The sequence below is a fragment of the Globicephala melas genome, chromosome 8 (genome assembly GCF_963455315.2).
Source record: "Globicephala melas chromosome 8, mGloMel1.2, whole genome shotgun sequence".
NCBI classification, from domain to species: domain Eukaryota; kingdom Metazoa; phylum Chordata; class Mammalia; order Artiodactyla; family Delphinidae; genus Globicephala; species Globicephala melas.
Window position 1 is genome coordinate 53,694,136 of NC_083321.1, and position 21,234 is coordinate 53,715,369.

At 55.2% G+C, this 21,234-nt stretch overlaps 1 protein-coding gene across 9 annotated transcripts; it reads left to right on the forward strand.

The window, feature by feature from the left end:
* The first annotated feature begins 5,721 nt into the window (after window positions 1–5,721).
* On the forward strand, window positions 5,722–19,013 carry TSKU (tsukushi, small leucine rich proteoglycan). Of its 9 annotated transcripts, XM_060303739.1 has the most exons (5): window positions 6,583–6,623; window positions 8,082–8,145; window positions 8,994–9,149; window positions 10,068–10,153; window positions 16,812–19,013. In XM_060303739.1, exons 2-5 carry the CDS (start codon window positions 8,141–8,143, stop codon window positions 17,879–17,881), a joined length of 1,317 nt encoding a protein of 438 aa, XP_060159722.1. In that variant the 5' UTR covers window positions 6,583–6,623; window positions 8,082–8,140; the 3' UTR covers window positions 17,882–19,013. The 9 variants fall into 9 exon arrangements, with proteins under 9 accessions (XP_060159726.1, XP_060159728.1, XP_030691862.1 ...); XM_060303743.1 differs by lacking the exons at window positions 6,583–6,623; window positions 8,082–8,145; window positions 8,994–9,149 and adding exons at window positions 5,722–5,819; window positions 10,482–10,630; XM_060303742.2 differs by lacking the exons at window positions 6,583–6,623; window positions 8,994–9,149 and adding an exon at window positions 10,482–10,630 and having other exon boundaries at window positions 7,073–8,145.
* The last annotated feature ends 2,221 nt before the right edge of the window (window positions 19,014–21,234 follow it).

The window sequence follows — 21,234 nt, forward strand, 5'->3', positions numbered from 1 at the left end:
TGATCCCCAAAGGCCCTTCAGCTGCCATGCTGGCTCCATGGCGCCAGATGCATCACATTCGGTCTGAACACCCAGGTCGGCTTAGCTCTTGGATGCAGGGATGAGGGCAGAGGTTCTGGAGTCAGAGGAAGCCTGGAAACCAAGGTAGGGAAGGGCAGAGCCTGAGGTGTGGACCTGGCCTCTTGGCAGGAGACAAGCTCTGGCAGCAGCTCAGGAAACAATTTGTTCCTGACCTGCTACCATCACCACCAAACTGAGAAACTTGGAGGCTGAGGCCTTGGCAGATTCGACCAACAGCTTTCCGCCTCTTTGCAAAAGTCTCCTTTCCCGGGGGTCAAGCAGAGACCCATGGCTCCAGCTGAGGGAGCCTCCTTCTCTACTGTGTCCCCTCTCCCCACTCAAGGTCAAAGCCACCTTCCATTTTTTTCTCTGCAGTGGGAGAAAAAAAACCTTTGTGTCTGCTAAGCTTCCCACACCTCACACTGTGTTCTCCTAGACCATACAATCAGGCTCCTGCCTCAGTTTCCTTGTCCAGTTTTACAAATGTTTTTCCTATGCTGTAGAATGAATTAATAAATCATAATAGTAGTGGCCAACAGCCATCCAATGCTCACTACATTCAGGCACTACTCTACACATTCTGCACGAATTGATTCACTTAATCTTTGCAACAACCTTTGAGCTAGGGACTATTTTACAGATAAGAAAAGTAAGGCAGGGACTTCCCTGGAGGAGCAGTGGTTGGGAGCCTGCCTGCCAGTGCAGGGGACACGGGTTTGAGCCCTAGTCCGGGAAGATCCCACATGCCACGGAGCGACTAAGCCCGTGCACCACAACTATTGAGCCCGCGTGCCACAACTACTGAAGCCCGCGTGCCTAGAGCCCGTGCTCCACAAGAAAAGCCACCGCAATGAGAAGCCCACGCACCGCAACGAAGAGTAGCCCCGACTCGCCGCAACTAGAGAAAGCCCGCGCGCGGCAACAAAGACCCAACACAGCCAAAAATAAATAAAATAATAATTTAAAAAAAGAAAAGTAAGGCAGAGGACTAGGCAAGTTTAAGAACTTGCCTACTCTGAAGCTGGGATTCATACCTGAGCAGTTTGGCTCCAAAATCTGTGCCTTGCCAGAATGAATGAACAATCTTGTTCATGACAGAGATATCCTCACTGTACCATGGAAGCACCGAGGAAGGGCCTCCAATGGTAGAGTTAAGGATTGGGAAGATCAGGGGAGGCTTCTTGGAGGAAGTGATAACCTGAGCTGAATTTTGAATGACAAGTAAGAGATGGGGTAGGGCAAGGGGCACTTGGGGGTGCACAGCAGGAGCAAAGATGTGGAGGCAGCAAGGAACTGCCAGAATGCAGGGAACCCCAATAGCTGAAGATGTTGGAGTATCGAGTCTCAGCAGGAGGCAGGGCTGGAGAGGGGGCTGCGCCGAAGCACACACCAAGTGCTTCCAGGCTTGGGGAACTGTGGGAACTGGAAAAGTCTTTGTGGAGGAGGTATCAGGGCTTGGAAGACAGCAAGGACTGCAGCTGGTATATTGGGCTGAGAAAGTCATTCCAGGCAGGGGAAAAAGCATGGAGGTGGGAGAGTGGGAGAGAAATATTTAGGGAAGCATTTGATTTGGCAGGAGGGGAGGAATGTTCATTGTACAGTGACTGCTGAGACACCAGCAAGGCCTATGCATGGAATCTGGCCCTGCAGAGGAATGGCTGGAGTTGTCTCAAAAAGCCAGTTTTACATTCTATCTGTGTGACCCTGGATGAGTCGCCTCTGAGTCTCGGTTTCCACATTTTTAAAATGGAGGTGATAAGAGCCTACCTAAAAAGTTTGCTTAGAGGTTTAAAAATGGGAATACGTGTGAAAAGACTTTGCAAGCCCTGAGGCATTCTGCCATGTCCGCCAATCCCTGTACTGACATCAGAACCACCATAGGTGCTTTTAAAAAAATACAACGTATCACAGGTCAACCCAGATCTATAGAATCAGAAGGAGGTTGAACTGGCATTATTTTTCTTCTGGTCTTTTTTCCCATTATTTCCTCACATGGTCCTGATGCTCTATTAACTTTCAATCTGCCGGCTTCTGACAACTGGAAAGAAGAAAATGCAGCGAGAAGAATAGAGATCCTGCGGCTTCATGGAAATACTTTGAATTTGGAGGGTTTTCCGGCCAGGGCTTGACAGCTATGATAAGAGAGAGAAAAGAAGGACATTTTAGTTTCTCAAAATGTGGGAAAAGAGCAAGGTAGCCAAAGGGACTAATGATGACTTTGACCTCCAATCTGGAGAGTTCTGAGAGAAAAGAGGTCCTCAACCAACACCGCCAATTGAAGTATGGCTGGTCAAGGAAAAGTACACAACACCCTACAACTTACAACATATTGATATATGTATTAATTCATGTGATCCTCTCTATATTCCTGTGAGGTAGCGTTTCTTATTTATTCTCATTTTACAGGTAAGGAAACTGAGGCTCAGGGGGAGGGACTGACTAGCCCAAAGTCCATAGGTAGCCAGGGGCAAGAGCAATGATTTGCACCTGGGACCCTTAAGCTCCAAGGCCTCTCTACTACACCACATTCTGCTTCTTGTGTTGATTGTAAGGTAGTAAAAAGAGCACTAGAGCCCTAACTATTGTTCCAGCTCTGCAGAGAACATGCTGTGTAACCCCAGACATATCTCTTGCCCTCTCTGGGCCTCACCACTATCAATCTAGGGTGGTTGTTATAGGGATTAAATGATGTGATGACCTTAAAGGTATCCAACACAGTCCCTGGCATGAGATAACAGCCAAGATGACCACAAGAAGGGTGAAGAGAATGGAAAGTGATAGTGCATATGTACAAAAGGTGTGGCAACATAATAGAAGGAGGGACCAGCTTCACCAGGCATTGGGCTTCCTGGGGGAAGGGAATTTGGACAGAGATTTCAAGAATGCAGAGGTTTTCCAGTTCCCACAGTTCCCCAAGCCTTCCCTCCCTCACCTCCCTCCTTCTGGTTTTATGTGACTAGAGGACTAGAGCTTGGGATGTATAAGAGGGGAGTGTCCAGAAATGAGGCTGAAGAGGTAGGGGTGAGGGGAGCATATCACATGGGCCTTGAATGCCAAGCTAAGGATTTGGCTTTTGCCATTGAAAGGTTTTAAGCAGGTGTCATGATACATTTTGCAGCTTTGCAGTTTAGAAAGGTCATTTTTGCTGCAGTGTGGACAGCAGACAGGAGGGGGAGACTGGAGGCCAAGGGACCCTTGTGGGGGAGGGGAAGAGGGCTGATGGAGATTCCCAATCCAAAATCCCTGGAGGCCACCTCCCACTTAGGGAAGATCAAGGGAAATGATGAATGTAGAAGTACTCTGAAACTATAGCCAGCCACCAGCCAAGGTGTGAAGGGTTGTTTGTCACGCTTCTGTTACATGACAGGCCCTTTGGAGGGACCTGGGGCCTCCAGCCCTGCTGGCTAGCGCCTGCAGACAAAAGGCAGTGGGAGTTAGCATCCCTGAGTTCCCTGGGAGTTGAGTATTTACCTCCATTGCTCAGATGCTGAGCCTGACCGTCGCTCCACAACTCCACAACAAGGGAGGGGAGGACCACATTCTCCAGGCCAGGGCAAAGGAGGGGGGCAGGGTTTCCTTTGAAAGACAGCCCCCTCCCCCTCCGACATAGCCGGCAGGTGGACCAGCCCAGCAGAGGGTCAGGTGACCATTCCTCTGTCTCCTCCCCTCCCAAGCCTGCTCAGCTTTCCGGACTCTACCCCATCCCTGACCGGAGACAACTTGGTATAATAAAAATGGCAATAACAGCCCACAATGGTGCTTCCTGTGAGCCAGACTAATGCTTTACTAAGTTACTGTTTACTCCTCCCTCACAACAGCTCTTTTACAGTTGTAGAAACTCAGAGAGGTTAAGTAACCTCCCTAAGATTACCCAGAGCTGGTAAGTGGCAGGGCTGGAACCTGAACCCTGTCCAAGCTTGGGGCCCTCACCAAGCACTGATTTTCGGGTCTTTCTCCCCTCTGGGCTGGTAGGTAAGAGCAGGAAGGGCTCTAACCCCTCCCGAGGGCCCCAGGATGCACAGAGAACCACTAGGGGATGCAGAGTTGAATCTCAACGGCCCCTTTATTGAGCATGACTGTGAGGAGGTGACAGGGTGCAAAGGGGCCTATGGTGCAATTTCAAAGATGGTTGGATGAGACATCTGAGCTGGTGGCCTCCCAGTTCTAGAAGCTGAGATTCTAATTAGGGGAGGACAATGGTAGACAGAAAGGAGAGAGGGGAGCTTTCCCTGTCCTAAACTGATAAGATGGGGCTCCCAGCCTTCTTCCTGCACCTCCCTAACTGGCAGGGCGCCCAGGTTTCGGCCCAGGTGAGCAGAGTCACCACAATCACACAACCACACAGACTAGGACCTGCAAGAGCACTTTGTTCTCTGGGAGGCAGATTTGTTTTTGCTGCCCTGAGGCCTAGGGTAGTGGCCTCTACTCCTACCTCCCCTCCTCCCTACTTGCCTCTCCTTCCCCAGGCAGACGAGCAGACACATACGCACACGGCCAAGCAACTTTTTTTAATTAAAAAAAAAAGTAATAAGGAAAGAAGGAGCAAAAAGACTGGGTGTGCAAGTCTGGGCCACTGCAAGGGGAACACTGCCCAATCTCTGCACAGCACGAAAGCTCTTGGGAGGTCCAGGGTTCAAGGCCAAAACCTCCCTCAGCCCCCAGGCCACATACCTCTGGGGTGCCTGAGAACTGTCCCCTCCCTCACCCCACACTATCTCGGTGTGTGGACAAGGAGACTCAAACTCACCACCCTCCCAAGCCCCTTCTAGGGAATGCATTCACCAGGCAATTTCTCCCCGCAACCCCCATGTAAAAAAGGTTTTTTCGATGCTTTCCTGCACTTTTTACCATAAAGAGGGGTGAGAGAGGATGGGCTGCGGGGGGAGGAATCGACTTAAAAACTGCTGCCTAGTCAGTCACACTCCCAGTTTCCCTTCTTAGAAATCCAACCAGAAGTCGATGGTTCCCTCCACACACACACAAAAAAGTCTGTTGCTTTCTCTCTCCTCTCTTGCCAGCTCTTCTGCCCAAGCCTGGCTCTCTCCTCTCTGTCGGTTCGTCTTTCAGCCAGTCTTTCCCTGCTTCAGATTCTTGGACTCCCTCTCACTAACGTCTCTGGACCTCTGTCACCCGTTTTAAAAAACGGGGGGATGAACTCGAGAAGAGGGAAGCCTCACCACCCAATCTCTTTCTCTCTCTGCCTCTCTCTCTCTCTCTGAACACAAACACACACACACACACACACACACACACACACACACACACACACACACACACACACACACACACACACACACACACACACACACACACACACACACACACTCCAGCGACCTCCAGATGTTCCCGACCGTGCGGCCATCTGCTGAGATGGCTCAGGCGCTCCGCGGAAGGGGGCAGGGACCCGGGATGCAAGAAGCTGGGAGCAAGGCCGACTGAAGTGGGCGGGAGCTGCGTGCGCACTTTTGAGACGCTCCCTATGGTGGAACCCGGGCTGGGCAAGGGCTCCGCCGGCGGGCGGGGGGCGGAGCGGGGAACGCGCCGGGAAAGGCCGGCACTTTGGCGACACTCCCTAAATCGCCCAGCGGCTGGCCAGAGCCGCCACTGGGCGCGGGGCGGGCCGGGGAGCGCCCAGCGGCGGGCGGGGGCCGGAGGGCCGGGGGGCGGGCCGTGCCGCTCTGAGAAAAGCGCCGGCCAGAGGGCCCGCGACCGGGCCGCCTGGGTGAGCGTGCCGAGGCGGCTGCGGCGCAGGCTTCCAGGTGGGTGCGGGTCCCCGGGAGGAGTGGGAGTCCGCGCAGCGAGCGAAGGACAGGAGCCCCCCCACCCCAACCTCACAGCTCCATCCCGCGAGCGGACGGCGCTGGACCCAGGGGCGGGGCCGGGGCCCCTCAACTTTTCCTGGACCCAGGGCGTCGGCAGCGGCGGCCTGACGCCCGGGACTCGGCCAGAGTGAGGAACCCGGACCTAGAAGGGGGCTTCCAGGAGACAAAGGCTGTGACCGGGGGCCGTGGGCGTGGGCCGGCGCCTCTGTGGGCTTTGTGCGGACACGTGCATCTCGCGTTTGTGGGTCTTTGTGAATTTGGTCCGGGGACATGCATCTGCCTGTGCCTTTGAATGTCCGTGATTTGAGGAGGCTGTTTTGCGCCTGTGTCCACGTTTCGTGGGCCCGCGTTTGGTTGTGAGTGCTGGTGGGCGCATCGTTGTGTCCGCGTACGTGGTCTGTGCCTGTCGACGTGTCTGGGTTGGGTGTCCGTGGAGTATGTGCGCGCCGAGAGCCAGACACCGCCCCAACTCCTCGCTCCCCTGCTGTCCACCCGGGCCCAGACTTGGCTTCAAACTTTTCTCCGGGTTCCTCGGCAACAGCGCCCGTCCTCCTCCCCCCTGCAGTCCGGGCGGGGGGCTCTGGCAGCCCTCCCCTCATTCACCTCCAGGGGTCCTTAGAGCCGCGAGGGGATGGGACAGGATTGGTGGGTGGGGCAATCGGCAGCGCCTGAGGACTGACCCGAGCCGAGGCTGGGCAGAGCGCGCCGCACACGCCAGCCGAACCTGCTGGGAGGAGAGAGGTAAGCAGCCGGTCCTGGCCCCCGATCGGGGGCTGAAGAGAGGAGAGGGGCGGGCAGCTGGTGGTGCCCGCCCCACGCTCCTCGGAGAGAGTGTATGTGACCGAGAGAGATGTGTCTGCTTGGCGGAGAGGCCAGCCACTAACCCCCGGCTCCGCTTTGAGATCCGCTCTCCGTTTGTATCCTGCCCCGGGCGGGGGGCGGGGGCGAGGGGTGTCGAGCCCTCCAATCCCGTAGGTGAGAAAGCAACGACGGCTGCCCGCGGCGCCGGCTCCCGGGACCTCCAGCTGGGCTGCTGGGAGGAGGAACCTTGCACACACTATAGTTTCGAATGGGATGTCCACTGGCCCACAATATGGCACTGGGCAAGTTGCTCAGCCTCTCTGAGCCGCAGTCACCTTGTAATGGAAGTGGGTGAGAACTCCCTCGCGGGGCAGAGCGTGCGGTGGCGATAACCAACGCAGGCAGAGACGGCCTGAGGTGCAGTGCCCGCCCACACTTGGCCTGGGTGAGGGGGTGACTCAGGAGCTTCTGATCCTCCCTGCCTGCTCTACCCTTCGGATGAGTCCAGACTTGCAGAGCTCAGGTCTGACCTGAGAAGGAGGGCTCAGGCTGCCGGGAGCCTCCTTTTGATCCTGGGTGGCAAAGATAACCCTTTAACACCTTCCCTCCCCTGCCCCTACCCCCACCCACCCCAGTCTTTAACCTAGAATTTTGCTTGATGCTGCAGACGTGAAGGATGGGCGCAAGCCACTCGCCTCACCGTGGACACTTTCCTTTCCCTCTTTGGGCCTCAGTTTCCCTTCTAGAAAGGCAGGTGCTGACAGCCTCTCTCCCCCCTTCCTGTTCCGGCTGACTGGCTGAGATCCTAGAACCTGGAAGCACTTTGATATTTAACACCTCCATTCTGACTTGACCAATTCCCAGGCACTAATTTTCTCTTTTGAAGAGGGAGAGGGAGGGTGGCTTTGAAGTTAGGTAGGGATGAAGTAAGGTGGGCTGGAGCCCCTGCAGCCCAGGAAGGGAAGGCTGGAAAGCAGCAGGCTGGGGAAGCCAGGTGAATACACCTGGGAGGGAGGCAGGAGGTATCTCCCACAGAGGGAACTGCCCTGCCCAGCTCTGTATGTTCTGAAACAGCGCAGGGGTGTTCAGCATTGTGGACTGTCAGATGCAAGGTTGGAGAGGGAGGGTTGGAATTCAATTTGAGGCTGGGAAGGAAGGCAGGGGCCAAATATGAAGGCCTTGAATGCCAGACCTAGGAGCTGGGATTTAGGCAGTGGAGAGCTGCTAGAGGGTTTTTTAAGCTGGCATGACAGGGTGGGGTTGGTAATTCTAGGAAACCTTCCTCTGGCTTGTGGGTGGTGCTGGAGCCTGGGAGACCAATCTGGAGGCTAAGTGCTCCAGCCTCTTAGAGTCGGAAGGAGATTTTCACTTATTTTCACTTACTTCATTGCTTCCTAGCTCTGTGGCCTTAGGCAAGTAACTCTACCTCTCTGATTCTCAGTCTCCTCATCCTTCAAATGAGGTTAGTAATTCCGGTCTGACTGATCTGTTGTGAATGTTCAATAGGATAATGAATTACATGTGCTAATGAAATGAGAAGAGATTTGTAGTCTGTATTACATCATGCAGACATTTGTTGGATTGCCCTGACAATAGAAGGCAGAGCCAGCATCTACTATGGTTCGAAACTTGATATCGCCCCCGCCTCCCCGGGAAAGCCCTAAGTATCCTGCCAGCTTGGACCACTGGTACCCTCTCCTAAGCAGAGGGAAGCTTTTTGCCTAGGACATTTCACTCATCTGGCTTATCCCGTTCGCATGGCCAGGCCCCACATAGGAGAGGAGATGGACGGTCAGATTTGGAGATGGCCACACAGCACAGTGTGTCGTATCTTGACGGGGCCACTGGAGCCCAGGGAGAGGGTGACCTTTTACTGGATGACGGGCAGGTTAGACTGGGAAGACCTCACAGAGGAGGTGACTTTTTTTTTTTTCTTAACATCCTTATTAGAGTATAGTTGCTTTACAGTGTTGTGTTAGTTTCTGCTGTATAACAAAGTGAATCAGCTATGTGGTTGCCCACTCTCACCACTGTTATTCAACATAGTTTTGGAAGTTTTAGCCACAGCAATCAGAGAAGAAAAAGAAATAAAAGGAATCCAAATCAGAAAAGAAGTAAAACTGTCACTGTTTGAAGATGACATGATACTTCTACATGGAGGTGACTTTTGAATCGAATGAGTGAGAGTTTGCATGGAAAACAAAGAAAAGTAGGGTGTCTCTGTCATCTTCATCCGAGGGAACAGCCTGTGCAGAGATGTGGGGCCCGATGAGCAAGACGGGCCTCTAGACTGGCAAGCTGTCTTTGCAGGATAGGTTTTAAACCAGGAGCAGTGATGGGGTCCCGGTCTTCTGTCGGGATTGTACTCTGGTGCCCAGCATGGCCGGCAGTTGGAAGCAGAGGACCAGGAAAAAGGCTGTTGGAGCAATCCAGGCCAGGAGGTCTCCTGAACCTGACCAGTGCAAGGTGCGGGGGGTGGGGGAAGACAGTGAGCCACCCACCCAGGGGTAGCTGCTGAGTCTCATTCTGTCACAGGTGACACAACTCTTTCAGCCTGCTTTGGCCTCTGCGACCTTTCCAAACTCCCTTACCAACTTCCTTGGTAGAGCCTGGTCAGTGCTTGTAGCCCAAGCGGGACCCTGGGTGGTGCACTGGGAGACAATCCAAGGAAGAATCCATTTTGTAGTCTTCTCTGTCCTCTGCCCCTGCCTTGCTTTCAGGTCTGCTGGTGTCACGGCTCCTTTTTCTTTCCTGGCCCCTGAAATCACCCATTAGGGGGCAGGAACCCACATGCAGTGAGCACCAGTGTGTGCCAGGCCCAGGGCTGAGTCTTCACTTTACCTTGTGTAATCATCCCAGTGGCCTGCTGGGAGCAGTACTAGGTTTCTCACCATGTTACAGATGAAGACTCAGACTCAGAGGGGAGAGGGCCTCCTGGCAGGTGAGGTATGGTGGGGCTGGAACCTGGTGTGCCTGACCGTAAAACCCATTTCCTCTGCCCCACACTGCCTGCCCGTGTGTCCACACATGCCTCAGACCAAAGGGAACTTGCGAAGCTTCAGAATGGAGAAAATAGTATTGGGAGCCTTGTCTATTTCCCTGTAGATTATCCTCCAGGGATGATGTCATGGAGGAGGCTAGGCACTTGGTGTCAGAACGCCTGGATTCTGAGTCCAGCCTCTGACCTCACTGGCTGTGTGACTCTGGGCAGATCACCGAACCTCTCTGGGTCTCTACGCAGATGTAAAATAGATACAATGCCATGTAACCTGCTGATCTTGCAGGGTGACTGAACAGATAAGAGTTGAGGAGGCACTGGGAAGGTTGAGAGCTATCCTTTGGCGAGGTGGTAGTATTCTAAATGCTGGTTATATCTTCATATAGTACCTGCTCTGTGCCAGACCCGGCGGCCAGGCCCAAGGACATAAAAGGGAACCTAACCCCATTCCTGCCCACAGGAGGACAGACAGGTAAGTGTAATTATAGTCCAGCACGATCCACACGTGCCCACTTGTAAGCTGGGGCACAGCCGTACAAGGAGCATTGGATTTGGAGCTCAGACACGTAGGTTTGAGACCTGGTTCCTCTCCTCCTCAGCTGAATGTCAGTCTGCAAAACAGGGACAGTAATCCCCGTGGTCAAGGGTTGTGGTGAGGCCGAAACGAGATGGTGCTGTAGAAGTGCGTGGCGAGCTGACGTGTTTGTACAGATGTGCGGCATTAGAGCTGCTGTTGGGGGAGCCGACCCACAAGGCTCCGGGAGTTTGGCCCTGACATTCTTTTTGCCTTGCGTTTCCAGAACTGACTAAGCCACTGGGGGCCAGGACGTTAATGGAATTTCCACCTGGGGATTTCGTTGGCGTCAGCTTGAGGGAGCTCACGATGAACATAAGTAGGGTTGGAGGCATCTCAGCATGGAGCAGCCGGTGGAGACAGAGCCCGTCTCAGGTGGGAGCTCGGCCCCCTGCCCACCTCGCCCCTTGGCCAGGGACTCCCCCTTGAAGTTGTGGTGAGGAGCTGGCAAATCTAGGGGCCAGAGATGCTGGGATGCAGCACCACGGGCAGGCAGCTGGAGCCAGGAGGACCCGAGCTGGGATCCCTAACCCCAGGGAGCCCTCCTCAGAGGAGGAGGGAGGTTGGGGCCTTGTCAGCAGACACCAGCATGGTGACCAGAGGATGTTAGCACAGGTAGTCACAGACCCGCCGGGTGCTGACACCTCTTTGGGTAGCTGGGTAGGGAGGAACAGAGCAAAGAATAACACAGTCATTGCCTTCAGGAAGCTTAATAAATCATCACCATCACTGTCTACTATGCATTCAGCACTCAAGGTGTGGCAGTCGAGCTGACTGTTTCACACGCTGTCCCCTAATGCTTTCACCAACCCTGTGTTGTCGCCCCTGTCGAGGACACGGAGCCTCATCAAGGTTGAGACGTGCCCAAGGCTAGTAGGTACAGAGCTGAATTCACAGCCGGGTCTGAGTCCCGTGGTTGACTCTAAATTCTGGGCTCTTCATTCATCCAGCGTGTTTGCCGGGCCTGCCAGGCCTGGCTGTGGCCCCAGGTAGGGGAAGGGATGAACAGATGAAGAAGGCAGGATCACTGCCCCAAGCTGCTCGCACTTCAAGTCAGGAAACGGGCGGGTAAATAACGGCAGAGGCAGAGAATTTACCGAGTGTGTGTCTGAAGGAGGTGTGTTGATAGTGTGGTGTGAGAGGCCCGGCCCAAGGAAAGGAGGGGGGCGTGGCCCAGGAGCCTGAGTGGACAGAACAGGCTTTCTTCCACTGGCAGGGCCAGGGCAGGCCTGGGGATGCGGCAGTCCTGGCAATAGTGTGAGGCATCAGAACCCAGGTCCTGGGTCCTGCTCTGCCGTTTACTTGCAATCACTGACCGTCTCTGGGCCTCAGTTACTCGTGATCTCTGAGGGGCCTTCCAGTTCTCCAGCCCTGGAATTCTCTGAGTTTGGAAAAGTATGAGAAGAGGCTGAGAGTTGTCCAAAGGCCGCCACCATAGGTTCGAATCAAGAGGGGAGTTCAGCCGAAGGAGGGAGGAAGGTGGGGACAACTTGCAGATACCTCTGTGCCAGAGGGAACTTGATTTCTGTGGTAAAGTAGAAGTCAGGTGGTTTTTGAGAGGGGGGAGGATGTAGCCAAAGCTGTTTTAGAGGTTCTCATAGCACCGTCTGGAGTGTCGCAGTGGGGAGACCTGCCTGGGGCCTGTTAGGGCCACACCACTGACTCTTTTGACCTCACGGGCCATCTGTAAACTTTCCTTAGAGTCACAGTGGGCCCAACAAGGAATAGCTCATGGCCCTTGCCCAGAGGACCTTATGCTATACCCCGCTAACCAGGGGTGGGTACAGTTACTAAGCCTTTGTCCTGCTGCCCTTGTGTTCTATAACCTGGCTGATCAGCAGATGCCTTTTATCTGCAGGTCAGGGTTTGGAAAGTAAGTGATGTATCCCGGGCCAGAGATCCTCCCTGGCCTTCCATGGTGAATACCTATCTGCCTTTCCCTTTCTCCCGAGGGTAGATCACAGGGTCCCAGAGGGAGGGAGGGAGGCAGAGTCACTACTACACAGAAAAGAAAACTGAGGCTCCAGGAAAGAAAGAAAACTGTGAAGGTCACACAGTTAGTAGCAGATCCGGAACTGGAGTCCTGATCTCCTGGGTCTACGGCAGGTGCTAGTGATCTTGATATGAGTTGTTCTCCTGTCCCCGTTGCAGATTTGTAAGCCCCATGAGGACAGGGGCCCTGGGATCTCCCACCCTGACCCCAACATACACCTCACAGGGCCTAGCACACTGCCTTGCACTTAGCGATTTAGTGCTGTGGTTGATTAATTCTGTCTGCAGGGGCTGTGGGTATTATAGGTAGAATGAAAAGGTACAGTGTTTCCATTATGTGGCTTCTACCACTTGGGGCCTCATTTCTCTACTGGGGCATTGGTCTTCTCAGTCTAATCTTCACAGCCATCCTCTCTGAGCCTGATAGGACCATCATTAGCATCCCAGGTTCACAGCTGAAGGAACTGGTCCAGTAAAGTGACTTGCCCTGTTCACACTGCAAGTGGGTGTCCAAGGCTTTCTCACTCTCTAAGAAGGCCTTTCCTCTCCGTGGAGCTGAGGCTAGTGGTTTTTGTGAAGAGGAACTCACGTTACTCATCCCTTCCCAGACCCAGCAGCCGTGTTGAGAAACAATATAGTCATAGTGTGGCTTCCTAGGAAAGAACTGCTTTCCAGCAGGGCAGTGGTAAGAGCTTTGTCATGTTTGATACATATTTGCTGGAGGAAGGAGCAAGAGAGATGGGGTCAGGCCCACCCACTTATCCCCACCCCACCCGCTCCCATCTGTGGAGGGAGGCAGGGGGTCCACACTGCACCCTTCGCCTGTGCTGGGAACCCTGCCTTACTCCCACCATTATGTTTCATCCTCGTGACAGGCCTGTGACATGGCTCTTAACATCTCTATTTTACAGATGTGGAGACAGGCTCAGATTGTGGCTAGCCAAGATCAGAGAAAGCAGAGATGGCCATGAGGCGGTCCTCTTAGGAAGCTTCATTACTCAGTGTGTTTTATAGATATTTTTTACTATAAGAGAGGAAATAAGAGGAGAAAAGGAGATTAAGACATGGTTAAACCACTCAGAGTTCTACCATCTAAAGAAAGACCACTACTGGGTTGACATATTTTCTTCTAGACTTTCTAAAATTACGATTTACATTGGTTTTTTTTAATGCATAGTTATACTTTTCTTAGCATGCAATTTCTCCTTATGATCATCTCTAGAATTATGGCATCAGCCCCCTCCTCCATGAGGTTGCAGACTCTTCTGAGCATTATTTTTATTGACTCCATAAGATCCCTGGGAGATTCCACGGGCGTCTTGAGCGGGCTGGAAAGCTTGGTCCTGGAGTCAGGAGTCAGAGCCTGAGCATCGGCTGCCATCACCTCACTGAGGACCCAGGGACAAGTCACCGCATGCTCTCTGGGCCGCAGCTTCCTCAACACTAAAGTGAGGGATTGCACGCACTGCTCTGCAGCCCTCACAGCTCAAATGAGCAAAGGTCTTTTGGAAATTATCAGGGGCTGTGCCGCCGGCAGGGGATTTCGTTATCTTCCCTCAGTTTCCTCCTGGGAAAGTTCTGCCCTCCCCTTGGCTCCTGGATCTTTTGCTCCAAGCAGCAATGCCAGACCCCAGCGTCTCGTGAGACACTCACATGAAGGCACCCCTCCTTATGTCACCCCAAAGGGGACATTGCCTCTAAGCAGAACAGGGGCACTGACCCTCAAAGACCACTAGCCCACACCTCTGCCTCTGCCCCCTTCTGGGTCCAAACTTGTGAGGCGTCTCAGAGATTTCTTCCTTCTCTTCTCCCAACAGCCTTGGACGGCCCTGTGAGGCCTCTGAGCTCCGCTGTGACCTCAGAAAGCCCCAGAGCCACTGAGTACTAGAAAGCTTGGTACCTACCTGTCCCAGCGGCCGATGGCAGCTGGAGCGTGGCCCTAGGACTCCGGATGCGTAGCTCTTCTTTCCCCAGCAACACACAGAAGTACACGTTCCACCTGAACCAAGCCAGTGACGAGGTTACAAAGGCCTGAGTTCACCTCCTGGCTCTGCTACCTTCCTCTTGCCATCCTCGGTTTCCTCCACCGTAACATGGACAGAAGGCTGCTTACCTCCTGGAGTGACGGGATGGCATAAGGGAACATGTGTCCGGCACTTAGTGAGGACAGGCTCTGTCACTGTCAGCACTTCCCACTTCACGTCCAGGCCTAGCACAGAACAGGGGCCCAGGGAGAGGTGTCCACTGTGCAGGGCTGAGCAGAGACCTTGTCCACGGTGCCCTGGGAGCATCACAAGCACAGTGACCCAGGCGGGTCTCAATCTACACTCCTGCTCCCTCTATATCAGCTGTCGCCACCATTGCCTCCGGGGCTCAGTGGTGACCACTCAGCACGTGTGCACAGCTCTTCACAGTTTGCATTGCACTACAGTGAGAGTTGAATCAACGTATGTGAGGAGGGCAGGAAATACTGCCTTGTGGTACAGAGGACGAAGCCGAGGCCTGAGAGGCCCCCTCTCTAGCGGGGGAGGGGGAGAGTTGGGCTGTGTTACATAAGCAGGAGCTCATAAGGGGCCATTTGGCATTTAAGAGGCACATTGTATAATCACCTTTGGGAACCAAAGGGTAATCTTAGGGCCTTTTTGTGTGTCTTCGGTGTTTGTTTAAACCCCAGGAAGGGTGGGTATGGGCAGATCAGCTTAGCAGGGAAGAGGAGGCCCTAGGTGGTAATGAACCTCTGCGGTGAGAAGCTCACCAGGGGAACAAAGGGGGTGTGAGGTAACTTAATATGTTCCTTTCAGTTCCAGACACTGGAACACTCTGTCCTGCCTCAATTGGGACCAAGCCCAGGATGCACCTGGGCCGGGTTTAATCCTCAAATTGGACTCTACAGCAGAAAGGGGCGGGAGAGGAGGGGCCCACATAGGGGGCAGGGGAGAATAGCGCCCCTTCTCCCTGCCTGTGCTCCGAGCCCAAGTGCAGATCAAGTGGCTGCCCCTTTAAAGTTTCATGTAGGGCTAGTAATGCTATCCTGTTGCTGCCTCCACAGCCACCCCCAGGCCACAAGGTGGGCAGGTCCCTGGCCCACCCCTCCCTGAAGACCAGGGGGAGGAACAGGTGGGGGGAAGATGGGGCAGGGGGGCAAGTGTGCAGAGCTGAAGAACCTGCTAGAGTGAGGCTTAGTTAGTGCCTTCTATCTCCCGGGCTGAGTGGCTGCTGTGCAGAGGGAGCGTGTAGCCACAGCCTGTCCAGTTAGAGGCTTTCACTGCTCAACCCTCTCACTCATCCTCCTGCGAGCACCACTGTCCGAGGGGCTACAGACGCGCCTGGGTGTGAGGACCGGAGGTGACAGTGTACATGGAGTGCCCGGCATCAGTGGCAGCTGCTGTTACAATTGTCCAGGGAGAGAAACTGAAGCCTGGGGAGAGGAGTGGCTTGCCTCGTAGCCTGTGTCGGTGCGAAGAGCCCCTCTTGGACCCCATCTCTCCTGCCAATCCTGCTGGAGGCAGCAGATGAAAACAGAGGAATTGGGACTGAGTGGGCCTGGGTTCTAATCCTGCCCTGCTTTTTACTGGTTTGGGGTAAAACCCTTTTCCTCTCTGAGCCTCTATCTCTTTATTTGTATAATGGGGGAACCAGCCCAGCTGCCTGCCCTAGGTTAAAGGAAGGGCCAAAGAAGTGTAAGAGCCCTAACAGCTGGGGGTGAGGGCAGGGCAAGGGGGAAGGGGCTTGGCACAGGGTCCCCAACTGGAATGAAGGATCCTGCCTCTGGAGGCCAGGCCAGGTGAGAGGGCTTAGGACTGTGGACCCAACCACTGTTACCCACAAAAGCAGTGAGGTGGAGACAGTCATTGCAGATCCCCCTTGCAGGAAGAGGCCTCTGTCTGGGAAGCCGGAGTGCGGGTCTCAGGCATGGCTCAGCCCCTGCCGAACCACGACAGTGAGCCATGCTTCCTGTGTATGCCATTGGGTTCACTCCCACTTACTTGTGACCGTGCATGACTCTGAACCTCTCTAAGTTTCAGTTCCCCCTTCGTGAAGTGGTGACAGCATTGCTGCCTTGCAATTTTTGTGGTTGTGAGGATTAAGTGGGACCGTGCAGGGAGGCAGCTAGCACAGCACCCAGCACACAGCACCCAGCATGTCGCATAGGCTCAGCAGAGGTAAATGCAGTACCCGAGCCCCTAAGCTGTAGACCCGTCCTGTCCAGTGCATTTCCAGCTGGGTTCCTTAACGTCCAAGGAAGGCCCCAGGCCCTCACCTTCACTTCAACCAGAACAGGCCCACTTTCACCTGCTAATCTTATTTAAGGAAGAGTTCTCCTGCTTCCAGCCATCTGGCCTAACCCCCTTTACTATACAGATGGGGAGACTAAGGCCAGAGAGGAATAGGGACTAGAAACTATATAAGGAGGGGTATTCGGGGAAAGCGTCTGGGGGCACTGAGGGGCTGGTGGCAATTTGCAGCTGTGCCTACACACATCAGCTGGTGTCTTACAGGGTGGCTTAGAACCATCTGGTATGGGGTGCCTGGCGCCAGCCCTCACCTGTGGCTCTCTTTCTAGCCCACACCATGCTGTGGCCCCTGCTGCTGTTGCTGGCCGCCGGTGAGGCCCAGACCACCCGGTCCTGCTTCCCTGGATGCCAGTGTGAGGTGGAGACCTTTGGCCTCTTCGACAGCTTCAGCCTGACGCGAGTGGATTGCAGCGGCCTGGGCCCTCACATCGTGCCCGTGCCCATCCCCCTGGACACAGCCCACCTGGACCTGTCCTCCAACCGGCTGGAGACGGTGAACGAGTCCGTGCTGGCAGGCCCGGGCTACACCACGCTGGCCGGCCTTGATCTCAGCCACAACCTGCTCACCAGGTTCTCGCCCACGGCCTTCTCCCGCCTTCGCTACCTGGAGTCACTTGACCTCAGCCACAATGGCCTGGCCGCCCTGCCCGCCGAGAGCTTCACCAGCTCACCCCTGAGCGACGTGAACCTGAGCCACAACCGGCTCCGCGAGGTCTCCGTGTCTGCCTTCGCCACCCACAGCCAGGGCAGGGCGCTGCACGTGGACCTCTCGCACAACCTCCTCCACAGCCTCGTGCCCCACCCCGCGCGGGCCAGCCTGCCGGCGCCCACCATCCAGAGCCTGAACCTGGCCTGGAACCGGCTCCACACTGTGCCCGACCTCCGGGACTTGCCCCTGCGCTACCTGAGCTTGGACGGGAACCCACTGGCGGCCATCGGCCCAGGGGCCTTCGAGGGGCTGGCGGGCCTTACACACCTGTCGCTGGGCAGCCTGCAGCGTCTCCCCCAGCTGGTGCCCTATGGCTTCCGTGAGCTGCAGGGCCTGCAGGTCCTGGATTTGTCAAGCAACCCCAAGCTCAAGTGGGCAGGACCCGAGGTGTTCTCAGGCCTGGGCTCCCTGCAAGAGCTGGACCTGTCAGGCACGGGCCTGGTGCCCCTGCCCGAGAAGCTGCTTCTCCACCTCCCGGCGCTGCAGAGCATCAGCGTGGGCCAGGGCGTGCAGTGCCGGCGCCTGGTGCGGGAGGGCACCTACCCCAGGCAGCCTGGCTCCACCCCCAAGGTGGCCCTGCACTGCATAGACACCCAGGAATTAGCTGCTGGGGGCTCTGATACCTTGTGACGAATGGTGTGGCCTGGGGCCATGTAACAGACTTTGCCCTGGGCTCCCTTGGGTCCTGGGTAATTTATATTTTAACGTGCCAATGCCAGCAGGGACTCTGTAGGCCTGTGTGGCAGCATCATTGAAAGAGAGGCTTTGGACCTGGGACCCACACCCAGGAGCAAGGTTTTGCCCGTTTGTCTATGTTGCTCTCCAGACCATAAGCTGAGGGTCTTCAATGCCAAACCAGACAGCAGTCCCCTGCTGTCCTTCCCTACTTGTCCCCAAAGTGCCTTCCCTGAGGCCTGGACCAACCTGACCCATGACAGGAAGAGGGCGGGCGGGAGGTAGTGCTGCGGGGCAGAGGTCCAGCCACTCAGGCATGGGTTTCTTTTACGACACAGCCCTCTCTTTGCTCTGGGCATGTGAGGGCTACTTCATCCTTTTTTCTTCCCCTAGAACTCTGGATAGAACTTTATAGAAAGGACTGGAGAAAAAAACTCTAGTCCACCTCCTCATGTGCCAGATGGGGAGACTCAGGCCGAGGGAAGGAAAAATGCTATTCTGAGGTCCTACAGTGGCAGAAGCGTGAATGGACCCAATGTCCAGCCTCGCAGCAGGGCCCCTTTGCACTTTTCTCCCCTCTCCCCTTTCTGGGCTCCCCCTTGCTTCCAAGACTCACATCCTGCCATTTGTGCCCTTTCCCTGTCGTCCCCAGGAGGAGAGACCAGGGCCTCGGGGGTGGCACTCTGGGCCCGGTAACCGGCTGTGGCACAGGCTAAGTCAGTTCACCTCGGAGCCTCCAGGAGCCTCAGGGATACCAGTCCCAGCCCTGCCAGTTTCCCACTCTGGGTTGGGGGGGGGGGGGGGGCGGCGTCCCCCAGCATCAAAATGGAAATGCGCCCATTGACCCCTAAGGTACTGCCTCTAGATGCAGTCCTGGAGCCCCTCCAGGCCCTGAGCTCCCTCAGACCCCACTGGCCCTATGCCTGACAGCCCAGCTCATCCTACTGAGAATGCAGTGAAGGAGGTAGGGGAGACCCCACCCATGTTTATGCTCCGCCACCAGGGTGGCATCTCAGCTTCCCAGCCCTGGGCTCTCTCCTTAGCATGGGGTTAATAAAAGTTGTTGCCTTTTTAATGGACTGTCACTTTCAACCCCCACCCCACCCCCCACCCCCCCACCCCCACCCCCCCCCACCCCCCGCCCCATCCAGGTCCCTGCTGGCAGGGGATGGAAACATGCCATTTGTAAAAGAAGAAAGACATTGCATTTGTTCGCTTTTGTAATATTGTGTCCTGGGGATGGGTTGGGGGAGGAGGCGTTGGGTGAAAGCCAGCCATACTTGGCCATGTGGGCGTCAGGGGGCTGGTCCCACAGGGACACCCACAGGACAGTGAGAGCTCTGTCTTCCCCCACCGGCCCTACCCAACACCTGGTCCTTGGTTTAATAAACACTATAAAGAGGCCCTCTTCCCATCATTTGACCGGCATCCACTGACATTCCCTAGACTGGGCCATGGGGCCATAAGGATGAATTGAGACAAGATTGTTCTCTCTAAAAAGCCCAATAACCTCCCAGGATGAGGGGAGTGAGGTGATGTGAGGGAGGGAGTTCCTTGGGGGTGGGTGGCACCTTTCACTGCAGCTAACACTGCCTGCCTTCCTCATTTCCCCTCTCCCTGACGCCCCATCTCCATGAACTTGTCAGGCCCTGCATGCCTCTGCCTTTGCTCAGGCTGTTACTCTGGGACCTGGCCCTTGCCCCCATCCCTGCCTCTCAACTCCTTCCCAGCCTAACAGACCCAGTTCCCACCTCATCTCCTTAGAAGCTTTCCCTGAGGTCCCCGTCCACCTCCCTCTGCTGTGTTCCTTCTTGGCATCTGACTGCTGTGGTATCCTAACTCCTGTTTGCCCACTTCCAGTGACAGGGATCCCACTTCCAGCTCATCTGAATGGCTCTGCTGTCAGCAAGTTCTTCCTTCTAACTAGCCAAGAACTGCAGGAATACCCATCACCATCACTACCACCAAGATTTTCCTGCTGTCTACTCTGTGCCCTGAGACTCGTGTTCCTGGGGTGGGAGGGGGAAGGACACATGGAGGACACCTAACTATAAGAGCAGTACAGGGACCTGTGAGAGCCCTGTGGTGGGATTAGGAAGGCTCCCTGGAGGAGGCTTATCCGTGGAGTTGAGAAGGACAAGTGGACCTGGACAGAGGTGGCTGGCACTTGAGAGGGGTCATGGGTGAACAATAGCACAGATCCCAGGACATTCAGGCCATGGGTAGGGTTGGGGTGCCTGCCCATCATGTGGCTTAGGCCCCCCAGGGCTTGGGCTCCCTGAGCCAGAGGCTGGCCCCCGCCTATATGGGAAGGATCTGAAGTTTGGGGGACAAGGGAGGGTCAGAGTGAGACCCCAGCCTTCACAGTCGTCAGATTGGTACTCCATCCTCCCACATGCCTTGGGACAAGAGAGGCCTCAAATGCGGGGGTGAGGGAGAGATCCCTAGGACTTTCACCCAGTGGGGCTTTAAAGCCGCACTTGAAGAAGGCGTCCTTGGGGAGGGCCATGGAACATAGGGGTCTTAAACTTTAGTGGCGCTGAAAGCAGGGGAAGGGAGGCCGGGACAACTGCTGTTCACCTCCGCCCTGAGCTGCAGCTTCCACATCTGCAAAACGGGGGGGGGGGGGGGGGGGGTGAAGCTCCAGCGGCAGGATGGGCAGACGCCGCCACACCGTGCGGGCTTCTCCTTCCTGGGGGGGGCATCACCTCGCACACCCTCAGCCCCTGCGTGCTGTAGAGAAAGCAGAAGCCCCGCGGGGCAGCCGGCCCGCGGCCCCTCCGGAGGCTCTCAGCCCGCAGCGCCACCTCGTGCTCACGCATGGCCAGACACCCCAGATCAGAGAGGTCGCGGAGCCCAGGGCCTCTGGAGGCCAAAGTGGACCTGCGCAGTTTGCCGAGCCAGCCCCTCTTTCCCCTCGCCGACCGCCTTCATCCGGCCACCCTCCGCCTTCCTGGAATCCCCGGACCGAGAATGAGGTCATTGGAATCTTACAGAATTACAGAGGTTAGTGCAAAGATTCCGTTTTGGAGTTCCCAGAAAAGAGTTAAAATCCTGGTCCATCACGAGCCGGTTGTGTGACTTTGGCCAAGTCACTTTACTTCTCTAAGCCTGGAAAAGGGGATGAAAATATCTCCCTGCACAGGATTGTATGTAGGAAGTAACATTTGTAAAGAATCAAGTACAGTGCCCGGCACAAAATAGACAGTCCAGAAACGCTTGTTTCCTCCCTTATGCAGCCACTGAATTATGAATTGGATTACAGAAACGTGTAGTCTTAGACTCATATTTTGATAACGGATGCAGAA